Source organism: Petromyzon marinus, chromosome 37 (assembly GCF_048934315.1).
Source record: "Petromyzon marinus isolate PM22_M1 ecotype Great Lakes invasive population chromosome 37, UKy_Petmar_22M1.pri1.0, whole genome shotgun sequence".
In the NCBI taxonomy this organism is placed as follows: Eukaryota; Metazoa; Chordata; class Hyperoartia; order Petromyzontiformes; family Petromyzontidae; genus Petromyzon; species Petromyzon marinus.
Genome location: NC_133703.1, coordinates 18,183,538 through 18,208,198, shown reverse-complemented (window position 1 = coordinate 18,208,198; position 24,661 = coordinate 18,183,538). Strand labels below are relative to the sequence as shown.

Genomic DNA, 24,661 nt, shown 5'->3' with positions numbered 1-24,661 from the left:
CAGGTGTGGCCATTAACGTCCGTCAGGATAGGGCGCCCTTAATTAGCGGCGGACGGGACACGTGTTACGGGAAGCGGCCGCTTAATTGTCTCGGGCTGGCGGCTGTTGTGGCGAGTTAGATTATCATTCGCGTTGTCAAGCAGTAGCAACAGCAGCCATAGCAGCAGCAACAGTAGCAAAAACAATAGCAGGCCGGCATCATAACGCAACCATCTTAAACAAATGACTGCTGCAGTAGCAGCAGTAAAAGGAGCACAATGTGGTCATCACGAACACCACAATTACCTGCATTAACGAAATCAATCATAATCATCACTTTTTTTTACCGAACCTAACCAACTTGGCCCACCACCACGACCCCGAACGCCACCACCTCATCAGCGTAACTTTAATAACTAACGTTCATCATCACTTCCATGACACAATAACCCATCATCACAATAATATTTATTCCGTGTACCTTCGTTACGTACAGAGTGATTATCCGAAGGGCACCACAACTCATCCACAGCCACCCACTCACCACACTGCAAGTCACAAGTCACTCACTCACCACACTGCAGGTCACAAGTCACTCACCACACTGCAGGTCACAAGTCACTCACTCACCACACTGCAGGTCACAAGTCACTCACCACACTGCAGGTCACAAGTCACTCACTCACCACACTGCAGGTCACAAGTCACTCACCACACTGCAGGTCACAAGTCACTCACCACACTGCAGGTCACAAGTCACTCACCACACTGCAGGTCGCAACATTTATCTTTCTGCTTCTTCCCACCCACTGCTCCCATCACCACTTTCCACCACCACCACATCTTATCATGACCAGTATCCCATAACCACCACCACCACCAACCAGCCAGCCATCGCTGAGACAACCCTCACCCACTTCCTCCACCTGCACCGCTGCCACCACAACGCACACACTTTACGGACACCGCTCTCGTTCCCCCATTGAGGTGGACATCGTGAAGGGGCCGTGACAAGAGCGTGCCACATGCCTTGCAACCTGCCCTCGACAAATTTGCGAAATCACCCACACGTGTTGCCGCACCTCCAGAAACACAAAGGCCGTCGGGGCAAGTGCTGTCGGCGAGCAACTACGAAGGCCGAAACGGCACGCGAGTGGGGGGGGGGGGGTGGTGTGGCCAGCACCACGCCGGGCCGCCTTTGTCTCCCCAGCGGCGATATTTACACACCACACCGGGCACTCATTTTCGAGGAGGCATCCGTCACCTGTGTTTGGCCACGAGTCGGAATCGAACTCGGGTCGCCGGGTCGGTAGCTGCTGGCGCCACCGCTCCGCCGTACAATCACACGCGCACACGACACGAGACTGTCACTGCGCGACAACGCGTTCCCGGGGTCTTTCTCATTGCACATGGAGATAATGAGTCTCGCTGGGGCTCGCCTGCTTAAATCAATGATTTGAAGTTGGGTGACGGCTCTTTAAGTCGGGGTAAACCACCAGCCCTCCCCACCCCGCCCCACCACCCCCACCAAGCCAGGCCCTTCAGTTCCAAGGATACCGGTTCGAATCCAACCTGTGGGTCCTTTGCAGTCAAAGTGGCATCCTGCTCAAGATGAGCGAGGGAGGCATTGGCCGCCGCTTGTTTACTGAAGCAGGGAGAGAGTCCAGGCCGTCTCACCAATGTGGCTATGTACGTTGAACTTCTTTCGCATCGTACAGCGCTGGTCATTTTGTTCCAACGTCTGTGGCCACTGATACCCGAGTCGGAATACGGGCGGTTCTTGTTGAGCGCCAAATGATGCAACAATCACCGCACCACCAATCACGGTAACTGAAATCGAACCCACAGCATTGTTGTTGTTGTTGTCAGCAGTGGAGTGGTGGGTCCAAGCGCCGCACGATCAACTCCCGAGTTGTAATCCCGGCGGCCACGGCTAAAGAGCTTCACTGCTCATCGAGTTCCTCAAGGATAAATAAAGATTCTGATTCCGAAAATATTCTGAACATCAGTAGTGAGATCTGAACCGGCCCTGATCCCTTGCAGCCACACAACCTGACCCCCCTCCCCCCAACCCACCCCCGCTCTCCGCTACCTTCACTTCACTAAACCACCACCATCACCACCTCACTCCCATAGTCACTGCCTTAAAGACTCAAGAGTGGTGTGGCATGGAGTGGCGTAGGGTGGCACAGCGTGGAGTGCCATGGCGTGGCATGCCGTGTTGTGGCGTGGCGTGTGCCGCTGTGTGGCATGAGCATTGGGGGTGTGGGGGGCGCACTAAATACCAGGCCGTGCGATGAGAGCGCATTAGCGGGTAATCGCGCATGTCGCCATTATTCCTTTCCGCTCGGGATTCCCGTCGGGGTTCAGAGAGCACTAAATGCCAGGCGGACTCGCTGGCTCGCTCGTTTGCCCGCCCGCCCGCTCGCCCGCCCGTCCGCCCGCTCGCTCTTTTGCCCGCCCGCCCGCCCGCCCATCGGTGCCCGTGTGAGCCTGTCATCCCGGTCGTCGTCGTCGCCGTGGCCGTGACGGTAATCGTCGTCATCGTCGTCGCCACCGTTCTGTTCCACGCGGCACCCCCTCCATGCGAGAGCGGCGTGACGGGAACACGGCGAATGGCGCGCCACCCTCACCCCCCTCCCCCCTCACCCACCACCCCCACCACCCTCCTCGTTTCACCTTCCCCATACCCTCCTCACTCTCCCCACCGCTCCTCATCGCGCGTTCACCCCCCTCGCCCTCCAGCCTCGGGACGGTAAACGTGGTGAGAGGAGTGCGGTGGGTGAGGAAGACGATGGCGGGAAAAGGTGGAAGGTGGAAGGGCGTATTGTGAGGGTGAGGAGGGCGTGGTGAGGATGGAGGAGTTGGGAGGGGGGGGGGGCGGTGAGGGTGAGGAGTAAAGGAGAGTGTGAGGAGCAGTGTATGGTGATGACGATGATGATTGTGACGAGTGTACGACGGGGCACCAATAGCGAGGCGTGTAAAGTGAGGTGATCGGTGCGTGGTGAGCAAACAGCGAGGAGGTCGATGAGACACTGTGAGGAGAAGGAGGAGCACAGGACGCAAACGACCCGCTCCTCCTCCGCATCCTTCTTCGCCCCCTCCTCGTCGCCCCCCTCCTCCTCCTCGCAGCGTCGCGTGCAGCCGTGCGCATCTCCCGCGGGGGCTGAGGGCAGCAGAATCCATCCAGCGTGTGTCAGCAGGGCAAAGGTCAACATCGCAGAGGAGACGCGCTCGCCAAACTGCGCACGAATTATTACCGCGGAATTATTACCACGCTGCCATCATCGCCATTATTTTCACTGTCATCATCATCGTAATCGTCGTCATCATCATAACTGCAATCCAGCGCGCGTCAACAGGGCAGAGGTTAGCATCGTAGTGAGATAGAGTAATTGTCCGTTGTAATCAAATTCATCGTCATTATCATCACCGTTATCATCATCAAAATCATCGTCATAATCGTCATCATCATCATCATCATCGCCACGATCATCATCAACATCGTGTTTGCAGGAGAGTAACGTATTTTTTTTTGTTAATTGTAGCACGGCAAGATTGACATGGAGCGAGAAGTCGTGCGCTTGCAAAAGTGGCCGTGAGTGCGGATCAATGTGCCAGTCGCTCTAAACGGGCATCGACCCGAATTCATTACCCGCCACGAGCCGCGTCAACGGTTCGCTGAGAGGCAGCGCCGGGCGCGAGACGGCACTCATCCAGTAGCGGAGAGAGAATGTCCGGCAGTGACGGCCCATAGTCGCTGCTGCCGCTGTCCACCCCCCCCCCCCGGACCCCCGTGTGGCTGTTCCAACAGAGTGCGATCACTCACCAAGGGTTTCCGTTAAATCTCCGAACCGGGACCCCTGTCTCATAAAGAGAGGGGTCCTTGCCTATAAACACGTGGGCAGTTCACCAGCAGTGGTTCAAGCGAAGCCTGACTCTGCTGCTGATGAGACGCTGGCTGTCAAAACCAGTCCTTGCCTATAAACACGTGGGCAGTTCACCAGCAGTGGTTCAAGCGAAGCCTGACTCTGCTGCTGATGAGACGCTGACTGTCAAAACCAGTCCTTGCCTATAAACACTTGGGCAGTTCACCAGCAGTGCTCCGGCATTTTGCTTGTCTTGAACGAATGCCTGCTGATGCGAGATGCACACCCGCAAGTCCGTGCGACTGATGGGATGTGTAAAAAATAAACGTATTTTTCACGTGGCCGGACAAATATGGGAAGAAGGAGGAGGAGGCGTTACTATGCATTTGCGTTGTGAGCCATTGGTGTTGCCTCTCCCTCGCACAGTGCAGCTCACCCCACTTGCGTAAACGTAGGAGTTAGCGGTTTGTCGTTTACATAAATTGTAAATAATTGATTCTCGCACGCACGCACAATTCCTTTGCGTGTATCCCGAGCGTAAACAAAAAAAAATCTATTTTAATTGATGAATCGATGCGTTGTTACACGCCGAGTACAACAGCTGCTGCTGCTGCTGCTGCTGTGGCTGGTATTACTGCTGCTGCTGCTGCTCTCTGTGCATCTCCCCTCCTGACTTAGACACCCGCAGAGCACTCTAGAAGAGCGTCGTAGCAACGACAAAACACTCGCGCGGCGGTTCTCTCTCCCTCACCGCCTGGGGTCGGCCGTCGCACTCCTCAGGACGGTGTCGCGCAGTCACGTGCGGCAACGACGCGTGGCCTCCATGCCGCGCGTCTCCAGTTCCTCCCCTGCATCTCCCTTCTCTCACCCTGCGTTGCTGATGGCACTGCTGCTACTGCATCTGCTACTGTTGCTACGGTTGTGACCGTGGTTGCAGCTTTCGCACCCTGCACCTGCTGCTGCCGCTCCTGCTGCAGCTGCTTGAAGTGCATCTTTCTATCCCTGCTGCAAAACTGCTTCTGCTGATCTGCTGCTGCTGCTGTAGCATCTGGCCCCTTAACCTCCCACTGCTGCTTCTACAGCTGCTACTGCTGCGTTTGCTTGTTGCGCAACCTCCATCCCTACTGCTGCAGACATTTTTTCGCCCGCATCTCACCTGCTCCTCTACAAATCCGCCGCCGCTGCTATTGCTGTAGCATCTGGCCCCTCTCCTCCCGCTGCTGCTGCTCCTCCTCCTCGTCCTGCTGCTGCAGCCGCTGCATGCGGTCCGCGAGCGCCAGGCTGACGGGGCGGAGCGGGCCCTGCAGGTGCGGCCGCTCCCCGAGCAGGCGGTGCAGCGCCGTGGCCAGCGCGTGCAAGCGCTCCTCCTGGCGCTCCGTCTCCGCCCGCACGCCCTCGGCGGAGGAGCACAGCGGGCGGTAGCGTCCACCGCGAGCCGCCTCCAGGTGCTTGCCGCGCGTCTGCAGGGCCACCAGATCCTGGAGGTTCTGCGCGGTGGCGGGAGAGGGGGCGGTCGGAAACACCACGCACAAAGACACCCCCCCACACCCCCCCCGCGGTGGCGAGATGTTATCTCCATCGCCTGGTGTACAGGGGGTCGTGGGTTCAATCCCGATCCTAGCACCTGTATACTTGGAGTTTGCGTGTTCTCTCTCCCCGTGGTCGCGTGGATTTTTCTCCGGGTCCTTCGGTTTCTCCCTCCACATTTAGAAACATCCGTTTATGTATGCACGTATGTGGAAATTCTTTCGTGCCGTACGGCGCCAACCGTGCTAATGGGAGGTGCGGAGGAGGACAACAAACTATACACAAAATAGAGCTTAGAGTATTTGGCTACTGCTATAAATTTCCACATGATGAGACACTTTGTTGAGCTTTTATTTGTGGCCAGGTCACTTGTAAAAAAAGAGCTATACAGCTCGGTGGGCCTTACCTGGTAAAACAAAAAATAAAGTAACGTATAGCCTTTAACAGACTGTTGGGGCAAGTGCTGTTAGCGAGCAGGAGCAGCAGCAGCTATGAAGGCTGGCACAGAGATACAGAGGGGGCACTTGACTTCACCGACCCCGTCACGGCCTCTCTGGCTTGCCCACGTGGAGCGCCAATATCCAACTTTCGCTGACTGCCGTCTGGCAAACAGACCGAGCCGAGAGGCTCCCACTGGACGCACCGAGCGACCCCTCGTGGTGACAAAACGATACTTCACCGGACATTGTTACAGTTAAACTTGTTTGCCCCAGGAAAGCTTCGCCGAGCCTCGAGGCTCTTCAGTAGGGAGGGTGCTGCCAGGTTTTCGCAGTAAGGGGGGGGGGGGGCGGTGGTGGGGGGGGGGGGGGATGGCATGCGTAATCCCACTTGAGTAAAACTTGCAGGTAAATATTTTCTCTGTCAGCGTTGGGATGTTCTGGCCGCTCACCTTGCGCTTGCGCTCCGCCAAGTCGTGCGCCTCCTCCTCCAGCTGCTCCAGGGCCCCGCGCTGCTCCACGAGGCGCCGGCGGCGGCTCGACAGCTCCTCCTCGAGCGCCACGCAAGCCTCCCTCAGCTCCGCGATCTCCCCGTCGCTCTGAGCCACGCGCTGCCGGAACCCACAGAACCCACAGCGACGCAGGACCGGTATCACCCACGTAGCGAGTTTGTTTCAAACGGGACCGGGCGACTTACTTTGGGGGTTGTTACCGGCAGAAACATTTCGTCGACGCGATGAACCTGCCGAGTTGTTGTGGGATGAGGACGTGATTTTACGTGTGTGTGTGTGTGAGGGTCAATCATCTCTGTATGAAAGCCACGTGTAAAAGCATTCGTTAAATAAGAGCTCGGCCAACCCACGGCACCTGCATCTTTTTCCGTGACCTCCTGCCAGCGGGCTTTCGACACTTCACGTAGCCTCAAAGTGCACCTAGAATGGCACAAGCGCCGTGGTGATATCACCGCCACTTAGTGGCGAATAGCGATTGTTTATCAGTGGAAAATGGGGAGCGGTGGCCACTAGGGAGACATAAAGTGGCAGGACGTGGTGCTGGCCACACCCACCCCCTCCGTGTGCCATGCCGGCCTTCATAGGCGCTACTCGTGAACAGCACTTGCCATAAACATCTGTTAAAGCTATCAGGAGGATTTTTGCATCAGTGACCCCTGTTGTTGGAGCAAGATGAATCAAGTGGCCTTGGGGTTTGGGGCAGGACAACGTCTTGAGAAACACTGGCGAGAGATTAGAGGTGAAACTAAGTCCTCCGGAGAGGAGATCGAGAGAGCAGGGAAGAGAAGGAGAGAGCGCGGGAGAGACAACAGTGAAATTAAATCAGAGTTCGGAGAACACTGCTGGACAGCAGCAGCTGGGAAAGGAAGGGATGGAGTGGAATGGGGCAGGACTTTACCCAGACAGTGGGAAGCTACAGGTTGACAACAGCAACAATAGACTAGCATAGAGAGCCATAGACTCACACAGAGATCCATAGACATGCATAGAGACCCATAGATGCACACAGAGACCCATAGACGCGCACAGACTCGCATAGACACCCCCCCCCCAATGATCTGATCGAAATCCCCAATTTCGATCGGATCATTGGGGTTTATTAGTAATAAATCGGCATTTTGCGACCTCCACTGCCACTGTGTCGCATGTTATTACGTGCCAGGGACTCTATGACATGGTAGGACAATAGTCTGAGTCCATAATTGGCAATAAGTAACGGCAAAGCAGTTATAAGTGACTTACAGAATTGTGCGCAGTTTCGTATACAGTACACGACTTCCCTGAAGGCATTCACCTTCAGCGAGCGCGATGCCGACCACACCCGGTTCGAATTCGATCCCCAATCGATATCTGCGCCATCGCCGCACACCCGTAAAATAAAAAAGTCCTTACTTACTAACAACTCCTATCGTTTTTCATAGCTGGAGGGGTTGCCCCCCCCTACCTGAAAATCCTGGCTCCGCCATTGCTCACAGAGATCCATAGACTCGTATAGAGAGCCACAAACTCACCGTCTGCACGTCCTTGATGCCGGTGCGCAGGGCCTGCAGGACTCGCTGCAGCGCCACCGCGGTCGTGGCGGCGGCGGTGGCAGAGGAGGAGCGGTCACCGTGGGCCCCGGCGACCTGGGCCCGCGTGGTGATGGTGTCGCGCCGGGACACCGACGCTTCCATGTCGCGCATCAGCCGCTCTTGCTGCTTCAACAGCTGTGTGTACCGCACCTGCAAGGCGAGGGGAAGGGCGGGGGGTGAATGTGCATGTGTATGTTGAGGAGGTGTGTGTGTGTTTGTGTCCATGGGGAGCGATAGTGTAGCGGTGAGCGAGCTGCGCTACAAACCCAGCCACCTGAGTTCGATTCCCGCTCAGATAATCACCAGTCCTGGGCCTCCCCTACGTCGACATAGCACAATACCCACAATAGCAGCGACACAAGATTGACGAGGAGGCGAGTGACCGCCAGCGAGCGAGCGACTGAAGTGAGTAAGTGGTGGAGTATGTTGAACTTCTTTCGCATTGTACATTGCCAACCCTGCTAATCCGAGATGCGGGGGAAGGACAAAAAACTAAACACGAAAAGCAGTTCTAAAGAAATGAGTTTTCAATCTAGATGATTTTAAAGTGGAAAGCTCCAGTGGCTTCCCAATATCGGAAGGAAGAGCATTCCAGACGCCCTCCCCCCCCCATCTGAAAGCGTACGATGCGGTGATCGTCGGCTAGCCCAGAGGCCAACAACCAAAATAACAAGAATAGTGAGCTTTTTATATTCGGTAAACAACTCAATATTTCGAGTGTGGCAATGCATGTGAATACGAGATGGTGGTCCTTAATAAAGCAGCAGTACTTATAGAGCCGCATACGGCTCCAGAGTTCAGGTTGCCAACCCCTGCCCATGGTCAACTGGACTTCCATGGTCAACTGGACTTCCATGGTCAACTGGACTTCCATGGTCAACTGGACTTCCATGGTCAACTGGATTTCCATGGTCAACTGGACTTCCATGGTTAACTGGATTTCCATGGTTAACTGGACTTCCATGGTCAACTGGACTTCCATGGTCAACTGGTCTTTCATGGTTAACTGGACTTCCATGGTCAACTGGATTTCCATGGTTAACTGGACTTCCATGGTGAACTGGACTTCCATAGTAAACTGGACTTCCATGGTCAACTGGATTTCCATGGTCAACTGGACTTCCATGGTCAACTGGACTTCCATGGTCAACTGGATTTCCATGGTTAACTGGACTTCCATGGTGAACTGGACTTCCATAGTAAACTGGACTTCCATGGTCAACTGGACTTCCATGGTGAACTGGACTTCCATGGTGAACTGGTCTTCCATGGTCAACTGGACTTCCATGGTCAACTGGACTTCCATGATGAACTGGTCTTTCATGGTCAACTGGACTTCCATGGTGAACTGGACTTCCATGGTTAACTGGATTTCCATGGTGAACTGGTCTTTCATGGTCAACTGGACTTCCATAGTGAGCTGGACTTCCATGGTCAGGGGTGGGCAACCAAACTTACAAGAAGAGCCATGTTTTTTCGAATTTCAAGAGCCGCACTGCAGTCCTTTAAGAGCCGCAGGTTTGCCGAGCCCCTGGGCTAACCAAAAGCCGCTGCCGCTGCGAGGGTATCCGGAGTTCGCGTGACGGTTCGTGCCCCCTTAGACGAGCGCAGTGGGGAAAGAGAGGTCGTCGCTCCACCTGCATGCGGTGGATCTCTGCCCTCATGGCCTTCATCTCGCCGTGTCCCACGTCCGCGTCCACCGCGGCGCGCATCTCCTTCGCCAACTGCGTGCGGCGCTCCCACAGCAGGATCTGCTCCCTGGGCACCGTGCAGACAAACGCAGAGATCCGTCCGCATGAACCGTTCAAACTATTTCAAACTATTTTTTTTATTTTAACCATGTAAGTGCCACTGAACTACATAGGGATTTTTCAAAAACGCGACCCGGAAACAAACGATGGCCCAACCAAATCACTTACCGCGTGGAAATTTAGCCCAGCTAAATACTCCAAAACCCATGTTTCTAAATGTGGAGGGAAAAACCGGAGGACACAGAGAAAAATCCACACGGCCACGGGAAGGGAGAGACACGCAAACTCCAAATATACGGGCATCAGGGTCGGGATCGAACCCACGACCTCCTGTGTACCAGGTGAGGGAGTAAACGTCTCGCCACCGTAGCGCCCCTGTGGGGAGAGGAAACCAGAGCATCCGGAGAAAACCAATACGTGCAAGGGGGGGGGGGTAACACTCTATGCCATACAGATGGAATAGGTGGAGTCCACACTTCATCTCCTCGACACCCACGGGAAGGGACTTTCACAACATTTGTGTGTGATACACCAACCCTCAATTTCCACAGCTCTGAATTGTCATCACCGTCATCATCATCATCGCCATCATTACCATCGCCATCATCGCCATTATCGCCATCATCATCATTATTATCATCGCCATCATCTTCACCATTGCCGTCATCGTCACAGCCGTGTCACCGCGGGCTTACTCGGCCTGCAGCAGCGCCGACAGCAGCCTGCCCTTGTCGTCGCGTAGCTCCTGCAGGCGCTCGGCGAGGCGCACGGCGTCGCGTTCGGCCTCGCGCAGCGCCCCCACCACCTCCCCCTCCAGCAGCGCCCGCCCCGCCTGCAGGCCGCTCCGCATGCTGCGCTCACGCTCCAGCAGCGAGCACAGGCGCTCCAGCGAGTGGTGCAGCGCCGCCGTGCGCCGCTCCGTGTCCCGCACTCCGCGCTGCTGCTGCGCGACCTCGCCTGCCGGTGGGGGGGAAAAGTGGGGTGGGTCTTTCTTACGGCTGACGTAGATGCAGGGCGACAACAACAATTTCACATTCAAGTGGTCAAGCCCAGACAATTGCACCGCTGTGATGTCTCCTTCGTATTTGTGGGCATTGCATCGGTACACGTTACACCGTCTGTTCTGGATGACCACAGTCGCACGTTGGAGAGTTTTTAATTGTACATTTGTGCACCATGTATCCGCATCTGCCGTGGTTTGTGCGGATGTGATTTTGGATGGACCATAAGCTTCGTGGAGGATCAAGCCCAGGGATCTTCTGCGTTATGTCTTTCACAACGTGTTTGTTTGTGAGTTGGGGGGAGGGTAGTGAGTATCTGCTGCAGTGCGTCGTAAACAGTGCCACAAGGGAGACAGAGTTCGGACGGGCATGGCGCTGGACACTCTCTTGTGCCGTGTCGGCCCTCAGAGGTGCTCGTTCACAGCAACTTGCCCCAACAGTCTGTTAAGGCTACATAGGCGAATTTCCGTCCTTTTTTTTATCCCAGCGGTCGGGCGTTTGCCGCTCGTTGCAGAAGTTCACGGTTCGAAACCAGCAGGCCGCCCTGGATATCAATGCGGTGCGTTTCAACCGTAACGACAACTGCCGTAATCCCTCTGCTCCACGACGGACGTGACCAAAAAAAAAATCCCCACCGCCCCTATCCCCCGCACGCACCCTCGACGCGCAGCTTGCGCTGGAGCAGGATGGTGAGGCGCTGGCGCAGCGCGGCGACGGTGCGCGCCAGCTCCTCGCGTTCACGGCTCTCCCGCACCAGCTCGCCCTGCGCGCGCAGCCACTGCGCCTGCAGCTCGGTGGACTGGGCCCGCCGCTCCGCGAGCTGGCGCCGTAGCTCCTTGATGTGGAGCTCCAGGGGCCCCAGCTCCACGCCCTGGCGAGACGAACGCAAACAAAACGACGCCCCCACCCCCCCACCATGTCGTCATCCGGGCCACGGCTGTTAGCGAGCGCCTACGAAGAACGGCGTGGCGCGCGGGGGGTACGGCGTGGCCGGCACCACACTGGGATGCATTTGTTTCCCCAGTGGCTGATGCTTACACACCGTGCCAGGTACTCACTTGAGGCCGAGTCGACCTACGGGATGCCCAGGACTGGCTCAGATAATTGTCACTGGTGGTGTTGGTGGCTTCCGCTCCCCACGCGTGCTCGCGAACGCGCGCTGGCACGCACGCACACTGCCGCACGCACATGTGTGAACAGCTAACAAGTGCACTCGCCGGCAGGTGTGATCTCCTGCACGAGTGGGTGTGAGCTTGGCGTCAGGTACGCGCGAGCGAGCAAGCGAACAGGTGTGACATCGCACCAGCGGGCATGACGCCTCCCTCACGGCGCACGCAACGAGCAGGCAGCTCCGCAGACTTCACGCCGGTAAATGGACGCGAGCCTCCACTCGCTCGCCACCCTCCCCCTCATCCTCCTACGCTCACCCTTTCCCCACTTCTCTCCGCCCAGCGCTGTCCCGTCACCTCTCTCCCCATCACCCCCCACTAACCCGCATCCCCGCACCCTCTGTTCCTCACCCCTCACCTCTCTCCCATCACCCTTCGCTGCTCGCCCCACCAGACTTACCTCTCTTCTCCTACCATCCTCTCTCCTCATCTCTCACACCTCTCCTGCGCCCTCACATCTCTCCCGTCAAATTGTTTCGTTTTTCCTCTCTTCCTACTCTCCTCGTCCCGTCGCCCCTCACATCTCTCCCAACGCTCCTCTTCCTTCTCTTCCTCCCCCGCTCTCTCATCTTTTCTCGCCTCTCGCCCCACTCTTCACCCTTCTACCCCCACCTCGCTTCCATCGCCATCATCCTCCTTCCCCTCGCCGCCCGCCCACTCGCCCGCACTCACCCCGGCGCTGGCCACCAGTTGCTCCACCTTCTTGTTGTTGAGGTCGACGAGCGCCTGCTTGCGCGCGATGAGGGCCGTGCGCCGCGCCGCCTCCGTCTCCGCCCGCGCCACCAGGGCCTCCTGGGCCCGCGTCTCCTCCTCGGCCGCTGCCAACGTGCGGGCGCGCGAGGCCTCGCGGGCGCCGGCCTGCGTGACGGCCAGCGCGGCACGCGCCAGCTCGTTCTCCGCCCGCGCCACGTCCAGCTCCTGTGGGCGCGCATGCGGGGGGGGGGGGGGAGGCGCCATCAGTCCGGACGACAGCAACACCTCTCCTTAGATTGCGACGACGCGGGCACCGGCGTGTGGCACGCATACGGATGCGCGCAGCTTTGTCGGGGACGCGACACGCGAGCTTGCCCGGCCGTGTCGGGTGGTGGAAGGTTTCAACGATGCTCGTTTGATCAAATCATCGAGTGTCGTCGTAAACACAAAAATCTATGATGATAACCGATCACCTTAATTCTGCCGAGATTCGAACCAAGGCTCTCAGCTGTGTCGGCTCGGCCCTCTGAGTGCCTGAGCCACGCGGCCTCCTTGCTTTTAGGAATTTAAAATGACGACACAACAACACAGTGACAAAACACCACAACACCACAACACAGTGCCACAACACGATGAAACAGCGCCACAACACGGTGACACAACAACACAACGCCACAACACGGTGACACAACGCCACAACACGACACAATGGCAAACGCCACGACACAGCCCCATAATGCCATAGCGACGTGACGACACACTGCCACAACGACGTTACGTACAACATTCTTCGTATGGCTCCACTATTTCTTTGCTCTCCCACCCCCACAACCACCCCCCCCAACTCCTGCCCGCAACCCCCCCTGCTCAATAGCTCCGCCCCCCCGAGTGCCCCGGAGTTTCACATGCGGCGCACCAGCTCCTTCTTGCGAGCGCGCATCTTGTCCACGAGCTTCTTGGAGTAGAGCGCCGCCTTGTCACGCGTCAGCTGCTCCCGGAGTGCCTCCATGATGGCGTCCTCCAGGGCCGAGCGTGCCGCGTGCTCGCGCTCCCAGCGAGAGCGCAGCACCGTCAGCTCGCTCTCCCGTGCGCCACGCTCCTACACCGGGGAGGGGGATAACGGAAGGGGAGAGAGCAGGGCGAGAGAGCGAGGAAGAGGAGCGGGGCGAGAAAGCGAGGCAGGAAAAAGAGTAGCGTTAGGACGCGGGCGTCGCCCAGCGTGTGAGCGTGGATGTGAGCGTGTATGTGCCCGTGCATGTGTGCATGCGGGTATGTTTTGTTATTTATGATTAATTATTGTAATTATCAATACCCTTGTTGACTCAGGAAATCCTAAGAGTTTTGCCAGGTTGTTCGCAATAGGGGGCGATGCTTGCAGTGTATACAGATTGCTGTGTATACAGCAATTACAAAAAAAGTAATTTGCGGGTCATTTTTTTATTTGGCGACACGACACCCACCCCTGCGAAACGTCGTCGCACTGCGAGACCATTAACATCCGCTGTGAAGCAAAGCAGACGGCGCGTGGTACAGTAATTGCACGCACTGCGGTATTAACTGGGAGGCTGCCACTGGATTCGAACCGCGGAACCTCCGCCAACGATCGGCGGACACGCTGTCACCACGCCCATTCGCCACTAAGTGACGGTGACGTCTCCACGGCGCCCGTGCCAGCCCAGGTGCACTTTGACGCCGCGTGAAGTGTCGAAGGCTCGCTGCTGGCAGTAGGTCACGGGACAGACCCAGATGCCATGGGTTGACTGAGATGACTGGCAGCTGCACCAGCTGTGCCCCCCGCCATGCCAACTTGCTGCGTTTTAGCCACCCAGCGCTTTCGCTCGTTGTCGTGAGCGTTGTTGTTGGAGGACGACTGCCTGCATGCACGCTCGCACACGCGAGCACGCGCGCTGCACTCACGTTGACGGCGCGTGCCAGGGCCACCTCCGTCTCTTGCAGCGTGCGCGCGTACGTGGCGTAGTCGGTGCGCAGGGCCTCCTGCTGCTCCTGGCACTGTGCGGTGAGGCGGCGCACGCCAGCCACCTCGGCATCGGCGCGGTGCAGCACCACGGTGAGCGCGCCGTGGCGCTCCTCCTCCTTGCGGATCAGGCGCTTGTAGTTGCTCAGCTCCGTGTCGGCCGACAGCGCCTCCCGTCGGCACTCGCTGCAGCCGCACGACAATCGGGAGAAGCTGGTTTACGATCAGCGATGTGATTTTTTTGTTGAATATAGATTAAAAACGAATGCCCTGAGAACAGTTTTTTTGTGTTCAGTTTGTTGTCCTTCCCCCCGCACCTCCGATTAGCACCGTTGATTACGTACAGTGCGAAAGAAGTTCAACGTAACATACATGTTGGTGTAATTGTGACTGTGTGTGTAATTGTGTGGGTGTGGCACACGAGGGTGTGGGTGGCCAGTACCACGCCCGACCGCCTTTGTCTCCCCAGTGGCGATGTTTTCACACCACACCAGGTACTTATTTGAGGCTGAGTCGACCTAGGGAAGGCCCAGGACCTATTCAGATAATCATCACCGGCGTTGGCCGTGAGCGAGAATCGAACTCAGGTCGCCTGGTTCCTCGTGCAGCGTGTTAACCACGACACCGCCCCTCCCCACATTCGTGCACACGCGCTCACTCACACTCTGCAAAACAGGGGGAGATAGGTGCATACAAACTCCACAGAGAACGCCGCCTCAGTTGGGACTGAGACCTTGGTTCTTCTTGCCGCAAGGCACGAGCGTTACCACCGCGTTGGGGATAACATTTTCCGCTTGGGCCCTGAGCGACGGTGCCGCTTGTGCGACGCCAGCGCTGGACACCACCCGCCACTCACGCGAGCGCCTCCTGCATGTTGGCGTGGGCCTCGTCGCGCCGTCTCAACCCCTGCAGCGTCGCGTTCCAGTGCTGCAGCAGCTGGCGCTTCTCCAACACGATCGCATCGATCTCCGCGCGAGCCTGCAGTGCCAACCAGAGGCACCCGGAGACCAGAGTACGCGTTATGAACGTCGCACGCCCGTGTGTGTGTGTGCGCGCGCGTGCGGGTTTGTGTATGAATGTTTGTAAGACAAAGGTCGCCCGTAAACCTTTTAACAGACCGTTGAAATGCACTACTGAGCCGGCGACCCGAGTTTGATTCCTGCTCACGGTCAACACCAGTGATGTTTATCTGAACTGGTCCTGGGACTCACCTAGGTCGACTCAGCCTCAAATGAGTACCTGGTGTGGTGTGTAAACAACGCCACTTGGGGTGTGGTGCTGGCCAACCACCCCCCATACACCGTGCCGGTCTTAATAGGTGCTTGACAACAGCACTTGCCCCTACAGGCTGTTAAGGCTATACGGCGGGACCTTTGCACACCTTGCAGCGCCGGCATGAGGGAACGTGGACTGGAGACGGAACGGTGGTACGTTACAAACGCCGTGTGCGCACGTGTTTGTGCGTGTGCTCTAACCCAAAACGCTCTCCCTCATCCTACCCATACTAACCAATGAGACCCTAGCCCAAACCCTATACCTAACCCGGTGCGGGAAATCACTGTAGCCAATCGCATCCCAAATTCCAACTCCCGTGCTTGCTCCTGGGCCTTAACACGAACTCGAATCCTAACCACACGAGCGAACCAACGAACCAACCAGACTCCGAAACACTAACCCTCAGCCCATCCACCATCAGCCACTCCCTGCCTTCCCTTTCCGATCGACAACACTCTCATCGCAACACAGTCTGGCCCACGCGCGGGTCCGCTCCGTGGCAAACCTCTGCCGCGCCAGCCCGTGCCGCCTGGGTGTCCTGGGCCTGTGCGCTCAGCTGAGCCTCCAGCATCGCGATGCGCTCCTGCGTCGCGTCCGCCTGCCGTGTCAGTCGCTCCACGTGCATGTCCTGGTCGGGGGGGGGGGGGGGGGCAGGGAGGTGCACAAAGAGGAAGATGGTCAGAATCAGAATATTTATTTAGTGGAGAAACCCGATGAGCTATAAAGCTCTTTTTCACACATGTTCAATTGGGGCGGGTAAGAACATTACAACAACAAACATTACAAAAACACAACAGTAGTGCAAAGTACAGGAAAGGCGAACAAATCATCTAAAAACATACAAAATTAAACCACCCCCACCTATTGTTAGGTGTGTGCACACCACATCCAGTATACAGTAAAACCTTGGATTACGAGTAACTTGGTCTGCGAGTGTTTTGCAAGACAAGCAAATTTGTTTAATAAATATTAATTTAATAAAATGAGCGAGGTCTTGCAATACGAGTAGTGTACGTATACGCTTTGTCTGCCGAGCGTCACGTGATCACAACTGATATACGAGTGCTTTGATATACAAGTGTTTTGGATTACAAACACGTTTCCGGAACGAATTATGCTCGCAATCCAAGGTTTTACTGTACTTCCCTCCGCATTTATCGTAAGCGTAATTCAACCAGTCAACTTCACGCGTGGGGTTTCTCAGCCAAGATCGTGGTTCATAATGAGTGTCGTTAAGCTCCTTCCACTTTGTTTGGCTGGATGGTGGAGAGCCTCCAGGACACAAACCTGGCCGGATCATTACATGGCCTAGCCCACGATTGTAATCGATTGAACGGGATGATTCTCGGAAGTCTAGATCTATACTCGTCACTGATATTGGTGGTTATTGTGACGGTGGTGGCTATAACGGCCATGTCTGTGTATATGGAAGAGGCTCGTGAAGGACGCGACTGGTCAGTTGGACGCACTCGCCCTCTAACAAGAACAGAGGACGGAGGTGCGATGCTCACAATAATGGCGATGGCTAAAACACAGCGAAGTGCTACACTTGGGAGTACAGGTGGTGCATCTGCCAATCACGCCAGTTGGTCAACCAATAACAGCTTTGTCTGTCCAGTGGCCTCCTGCCAGTGAGCCTTGGATGCTTCACGTAGTCTCAAAGCGCACCGAGCCTCGCGCAGGCGCTGTCGTGACGTCACCGCCACTTAGTGGTGAATGGCGGATATTGTTTTTTGCTGTTTGGGGAGAGACGGAGACGGCCGTGCGTGGTGCTGACCGCGACACCCCCTTTGTGTGCCTCAAAGTGTCTCGGGGCCAACAGCTGAACGCAGAGTCTGGAGGAGCTGTACCCGCAATCACGACACCGTGTCCCCCACAATTATGAATCATCCAGAATGCCCCCCCGCTGAGACGCCAAACCCCCTGCGTGACCCCCCTGACCACTCCCCCTATGCACCTGCTTCATCTTGATCTCCTCCGTCTGATATTTCTCGAGGTCGGCCTTCTGTGCGGCTCTCTTGAGCACGGCCACGTCCCCGGAGACGTCGCGCTCGGCCTCCTGCGCGTACAGCACGGCCAGCGCCACACGCTCCACCTCTGCCCGCACGCTCGCCACTGTGGGTGGAGGGACAAGGGGGAGGGGGGAGGGAGGAAGGGGCAGCAGCAGCGATGATTCAAGTGGAATCACGGTCAATTTCGCTTTTAACAGCCCAGCTAACAAAGCGGTAATTAAAAAAGAAATTGTCTTAAAACTGGTTAAAGTTGATAACCAAATCCAAAGCACCAAATACCATTTAAGATTCAGTTGTTCAAAAATAAGCGGTTAATCCTGGTTTCTTGCTTTCGGTTCGGATCTCTGCTGTGATATTACAGTGCTGCTATCATCAACAACGTCTCGAATTTACATTATGAGACCTCCTTTGCCAGTAACAAGATATAGTAATAGGTTTTACCCTTTTAACTGGCACAAAAAACTGACACCTTTATTCAAGGCATCATGTCTGCAATAACCGCAACACAAGCAGTCAAAATGCAAACAAAAAGACAACTCTGATAATAAGGACAGTGCATATTATCAGAGTTGTCTTTTTGTTTGCATTTTGACTGCTTGTGTTGCGGTTATTGCAGACATGATGCCTTGAATAAAGGTGTCAGTTTTTTGTGCCAGTTAAAAGGGTAAAACCTATTCCTATAACGTCTCGAATGCCACCATCATCATCGGCCTTTACGAGCGCCAGGCGAAGCAACGGGCTGGCGGCGGGAGGTGGATGCACCGCACCCTGCTTGCGCTGTTGGTTGACTGCGTCGAGCCGAGCCTTGTGCAGGCCGCGCGTCGCCTCCAGCTCCTCCTCCTCGTGACGGCGCCGGGCGGCCAGGCTCGCCCGCTGCTCCTGCTGCGCCTCCAGGCGCTGTTGCTGGCGCGCCAGCTCCTGCTGCGCCCCGTACAGCGTGACGCCCACCTCCTCCCGCTCCGAGCGCCGCTTGCGCAGGACCTCGCGCTGCGATGGGGGGATGGCAAAAGCCGTTTTTATCGTTTTTATTCCCTGTGGTTACCGGTAATGCAGAAAAACGGATTATAATCACCCTAATGTGTGGGTTTCCAGGCAGGTAGTTATGTGGGCAGGTGAGATACATATGTAGGTGGGACAGTTTATATGTAGGGAGGTGAGTGGGTATATAGGTATCCAGGTGGGTAGGTGGGCAGGTAGGTTACATATGAACGGACAGAGTTAATTAATAAAAGCTTTCTTTAAACATTTGCTGGAAAGCATCAACAATAATAATCACGGCGTCACACTCAGTGCCAGTCTCCTCGTCGCTCTCACCAGCTCCTTGGCCTCGAGGTCGGTGCGTTCCAGTTGCTTCACGAGGTGCTTCTTCAGCGCCACTTGGAAGCGTTTCATGAGCGGCTGCCACGGAGAAACACAAGCATTGGTTCGATGCCGTTAGTTCGCTGGGTCGCGGCGCTGTATGGACTGGGGGGCGCGGGGTGGACACGCGATATCCGGTTGTAAAATAACGCTCGCTTAAGATATGTCGTGGGCAAATCTTAAGCGAGTGCAGCAAAATCAAACGTTTTACGGTAAGTCATCGCTTAACCCGCGGTGTTTGCACAATGTGTTTTCGCTATAACGCGGTACTTCCCTAAGGGAACACTTTACGCGATCGATCGTTGCTATAACGCAGAACGCCACTGTTTGTAACGCGGAACGCGCACCGTTATAAGGCGGTATCCGAGTGGTCGGCGACATAATCCTTTCTTGAGCTGCACGGCTGAGCAGTACAGCGATACAGTATGCGGAATGATACAGTAACGCGACGGCGTACCCTGAGTTATTTGTCCCGCTTTCTCACTGTGCGTAGTAGTACATCGCATCTCGGCAAACTTTACCGTTACATAATTTATGGGGAAATTGTTTTCGCTTCACGAGGAACTTTTCAGGAGCGCTTCTACTTCCGCATTAAACGAAGACTTCCTGTACTGTACTATGCTCCCCCCCAGTGGAAAAGAGGTGTGCGTGTGAGCCAAAAGGAGCGACACCCACATGATCCGGGTCGAGCACAACGAGGTCGTCCTCCGCATCACTCCCTCCTCGCTCCGAGCCTTCGTCCCCACGTCTGTCCCCCTCTCCTCCCTCCTCTCTTTCTCCTCCCCCCGACGGATCCCCGTGTTCCCCCCATCCTCCCTGTTCTTCATAATTGTCATCATTATCATCGGCGGCGGCGACAGCGGCAGCGATGGCGGAGGAGGTCGCTGCGTTCCGCCACGCATCCTCCTGGTCCTCGTCATCGCTGTCAACGTGACCTCCGACCTCCGTAACTTCCTCCGGTCCACCTAGAAAAGGGAGACGCGGTGTGTGGGTTTTACAGGCTGGACAGTCCCGGTTTTCAAAAGGTCCGTGCCGCTCTCCACCTCCGCCAAAGTAATTTGTCAAAATCTGGCTTGTCCCCCCATCCACTCCCCACCTGGGTAAACAAGTGTAAGGTCAATAATCAAAATGTGCAAGGCAGGATACAATTGAAGGGCGGGACTACTTTAGCAGTGGGTAGGGCCTCAGAGTAGTGCCACTCACTGTGTGGGGGGGGGGGGGCGGTGATAGCGATCAAGTGGGTGTGGCTTTGTAAAAGTGGGCAGGGTTGACGGACGGAGATATACTCTTTATTTTTGGTCTGACACAGAGACAGGAAAAGAGTGTTTGACTGTAAATGTGTGAATGTCTACATAAGTCAATGAACCTCTACGAAAGTCTATGTTTTTCTACATAAGTCAATGGGTCTCTGTGTAGGTCATCGGTGACCAGGCTGAAACCATCAACTCACTACACTTGATCATCTGGTTTAATCATGGTTAGGCAGCTGACACCTCGGACTTAACCCAGGGTCTCAGTGGTGCTGGTTCAGTGCCTCTGACCTCTGCATTCACCAGGTAAGGCCCACTGAGCTATATAGTTACTTTTCAGAAGGGACCTGGCCACAAATGATAGCTCAAAGAAATTAATTATCAAAGTGGAAAGTTATAGCAGCTAAATACTCTAAACGCATGTTTCTAATGTGTGGGGGGAAAAAACTGGCAGACCCAGAGAAAAATCCACGCGACCACAGGGAGAGAGACATGAAAACTCCAAATATACAGGCGTCAGGGTCGGGATCGACCCCACGACCTGCCGTATATCAGGTGAGGTAGTTAACATCTCGCCACTGTGGCGCCCCTCTCTGAGCCACCAGGTCCCCCAAGTCAAGCTCAACGTTATCATGGAAACAAGAATGAGGCAGGCTAGCGGTGTCACCTAGAGTGGAGGTGGAGGTGCGGGCAGCGGTGGCGCTGGCTGGGCGCCGGTCTTGGCTGCTCCGCTCCGAGCTGGCGTGGGAGCGAGGACGCGAGTGGCTCCCCGCTGACGCGCCGGCTGACCACTCGCCAGCGCCGGCGTCGCTGGGCTCCGTCTCTACATCGCCCTGCCACACGCGCGTACAAAAAAAAAACATACGGACAAATATCCCCCGTATAGCCTTAACAGACTATTGCGGGCTGTTGGGGGAAGTGCTGTTAGCGAGTGCACACATACACACACACGCATGGATTCATATCGCATTTAATATTGTTTTATCGCATCACTGGTAGAGCCAGGAGGTGGCACATGTGATCAGAATCTTTATTGAGACTGGAGGAATCCGACGAGATATAAAGCTCTTCTTCACAAAGACCCAGGCAGATACAGCCGAAATCAAGCTGTGCATAAATGTATTTACCATGTAATCATAGTAAATTAAGCAGCCCTTTGCCGGATGAAGGCCATTTAATGCCACGCCAGTCGCAGAGGTCATTCGACCGTACTTCACCACTTTGGTCAGTGTGGGTTAGTGGAGGATGGATGTACTGACCCATTGGCATTTCTGAGCCCCCCTGATGGAAACTTCACGTTTGCAATTCAAGGTCCACTCTCGCTGCCCAAGAGCACCTCCACCGTCAACTCACGGCCGATGTCCGAGCTCACCATTCGCTCCCCGTCCTCAGCCCCCGGCTGGTCCATGTTGTGAGCCGCGATGTCTCGGCCTCGGCGCTGCCCGCTCACCTGCAACAGTCGACCTCCAGATTAGAGAGAGTGACACAACGGACAACACCCACACACGCACGCGTACCTCTCAACCCATTATCAGTGCCCCCTACCTTATTACAACAGGCCAATTCAGACCTTATTGGTCACCCCGTTCCCTTATACATCTCAACGTTCATCCTACAAAGTCCCATCACAAGGAAGACACAAACAAATAGACGCAATAAATGTTGCCCCGTTGAAATGGCTGTACGTCGTATGGCCCTGAAAGCTCAATTTCGCCGGTCAAAAATACGGGGTAAAACTGCGTGGGTTGACACGGTACGCGCACGCCGAACTCGCAAAGTTAACATTTGTTTTGGAGTCCGGTAATGATGAGCACACTGGACTTCCAAATCCAGAGATCGCCAGTTCTATCTCCGAAGCAGTGGTGGTGCAAGATTCGTCAAATCCACCCCACCGCCCCCCTCTTCAGATCCTCCCACGGCCTCTGTCCACGGGGCCACATCCACATTGAGCCTCTGCTGGGCAGGGTGCGCCAGCAGTGGAAGAGTAGGCCAAAATACCCCCTCGCTCGAGCGGAGGCGCTAACCGCCAGCAGAGGCCCGAGCGAGCACCTGCAGGGCTGCGCCTTTAGCCTCCGTACAACGCGCGCCTGCCCGCAGTTATAACGCAACGCCAACCCCATAGCTTTGTAAAGTCAAACACGCGTCGCGGTCAAGTACAATTACAATGCACACATATTTGTTATGATATGTAATTGGTTCATATATATACACAATACAGTACATACTCTGCAATATTAATAGAACCTTAATGACTCCCACTCGATGACCGGCCCAGGTTGAGGAGAGTCGGCGTTGCTAGGAGACCGGTCGCGCTGTCACGTGACGACGGCGAAGAGGGGCGGGGGCCACGGCGGCTAGGGGCGGGGTTACAAGGGCGAGCGTGTGAGGGGGCGTGGCCGTGGCGATGAGAGGGCGGGGCTAGGTAAATGAGGAGCGGGGCCTCAGGGGTAAAAAGCGAAGCCACGTGTTTATTAAAGGGAGGTTGCTAAGCGACAAGTGGGTTTTATTTTGTAGTCCAATTAAGCATGCAAGTGCGTTTAAATCATAGCCTGATGGGCAATATGCTTGCCACGAGAGGGCTTCAGCAGATATATTTATTAAATCGTTATCAGGCAGGGTGCAGTAGAGTGAGACGAACAACATCCGTGCAGGAGAATCGTACCAAAACGTCGGCTGTTATAGTTGTTTTGCTTTTAATGCCACGGTGCTGTTGACTCGATCGATCGATTGTGTTTACACGGGTCACAAACTTTCAGCCGTTTTACAGGAATGACCCGCGGAAGAGCTTTGGGGCCTTCCATAAATGACGTCACGCGCCTAGGGGGGGGGGTCAGACATTTGTGACGATGTGTGACGAGGGGGTGAGAAATGTGACGTCACATCAAAATTCGCAACTTTAAATAAATATAGACAACACGTTCTACTTAATTAAATTGACTTTTAAATAAATGTTTTCTCCTACAACATCAGAGTGCAGCGGCACATTAAATACGCACTACAATGACAATATTTTAAAGCGATTTGAAGAATGTTAAATTTTTTGTGGGGGGGGGGGGCAGAGCTTTGTGACGTCATATTTGAGGGGGGTCTGAATTTTTGTTACGCCGCGTGACGAGGGGGGGTAAAAATCGTCCAAAATCGCGTGACGTCATTTATGAACGGCCCCTTACAAATAAATGCCAATTATACAATCACTCATTGATCAATTTAATGTGAACGTTTCGTGATCTGTGTAACTTTGCACCTTGCCCGTGTATCGATATAGTTCAGATTTAATGTGCACTGTAATTGCAGTGTCTTGGTGTGGTCCTTGGACTGTCTTTGTTGTTGTTTTGCTGCCTTGCTCCAAGCGTGCATTTGGTGATAACAAATAAAAAAATGTATTCTTGGTTCTTTCGGTGAAGTCACGTAGAAGGGAAACAATAAAATACTAAAAATATATTTATATTATTTCATTGTTTCCCTTCTACGTGACTTTACCGAAAGAACCAAGAATATGAATCCCTGCAGTCACGAAAGCTTTAAATCAAAAAATAAAAAATGATTTACTTTTAGTGACTTGCTTACCCTTTTCTCTATCCATGAGGTTTTTGGGTTAGATCGCGAAAATATAAATGTGTCGTTAAACCCGCCACCACCCGACACAACCAATTAGTAAGGTTTATCACGTAAACAAAAGGTGCCAATTTGTTACTAGTACAGCACGCCGGTGTTGTTGTGTATAATGCACTTTTGTTTTTTTGTTTGTTGATGTAACTCCCTTACTCCCGTGCCCCTACTGTACCGCCATTTGTGACAAAGAGCTTCATAGCTCATCGGATTCCTACCTCTGCAGCGAGCGTGGTTGCTGATGAAGGCCGCTTGTGTTGTGGCCGAAACGTCGTGAGAATATTATTGTGTTATTTTATTTTATCAATTTATTATTTTATTATCATTCTACGTGACTTTACCGAAAGAACCAAAGAAGATGAATCATTGCAGTCACGAAAGCTTTAAATCGAAGTCTAAATTAAGATTCTACAACAATCGATATCGAGCACCCACACGTGGCTACTACACCCCACCCCCAAACCAGGCTGGTGTTATGTGACGTCACACACCAGCCGCACCCCGCCCACTCAATAACGTCACCACCCGTGCGCACTTATCAAAGCTACGATATCCAACCACGCGCTCGCACCGTAACACGTCTATTGCCGGAGGCGCCCGCGAATTCCCTAAAGCGGATAGGCATAAGGTGGGGGTGGGGGAGGAGAGAGAGAGAGAGGCGGGGGCGGGGCA

At 54.9% G+C, this 24,661-nt stretch overlaps 1 protein-coding gene across 1 annotated transcript; it reads right to left on the bottom strand.

Moving 5' to 3' along the window:
• Positions 1-2,430: 2,430 nt before the first annotated feature.
• Positions 2,431-23,316, bottom strand: CCDC40 (coiled-coil domain 40 molecular ruler complex subunit). The gene is made up of 19 exons (XM_032966911.2): positions 22,625-23,316; positions 21,753-21,830; positions 21,048-21,213; positions 19,806-20,095; positions 19,086-19,169; positions 18,539-18,758; positions 17,717-17,874; positions 16,265-16,387; positions 15,341-15,462; positions 14,427-14,670; positions 13,426-13,608; positions 12,489-12,734; positions 11,305-11,518; positions 10,342-10,603; positions 9,533-9,653; positions 7,836-8,045; positions 6,265-6,423; positions 5,005-5,335; positions 2,431-3,145 (listed from the first exon to the last, which is right to left on the bottom strand). Exons 2-18 carry the CDS (start codon positions 21,786-21,788, stop codon positions 5,033-5,035), a joined length of 3,141 nt encoding a protein of 1,046 aa, XP_032822802.2. The 5' UTR covers positions 21,789-21,830; positions 22,625-23,316; the 3' UTR covers positions 2,431-3,145; positions 5,005-5,032.
• Positions 23,317-24,661: the final 1,345 nt, after the last annotated feature.

Bases quoted from the DNA above. Each gene is read 5' to 3' on its own strand.
- CCDC40 (XM_032966911.2), bottom strand. From the start codon at position 21,788: ATGGACCAGCCGGGGGCTGAGGACGGGGAGCGAATG. The intron at 13,609-14,426 runs GTGAGTGCAGCG...TCCCCGGTGTAG, and splicing joins CCCTGGCACGCGCCGTCAAC to GAGCGTGGCGCACGGGAGAG. The intron at 11,519-12,488 runs GTGAGTGCGGGC...TCGTCTCGCCAG, and splicing joins AACTGGTGGCCAGCGCCGGG to GGCGTGGAGCTGGGGCCCCT.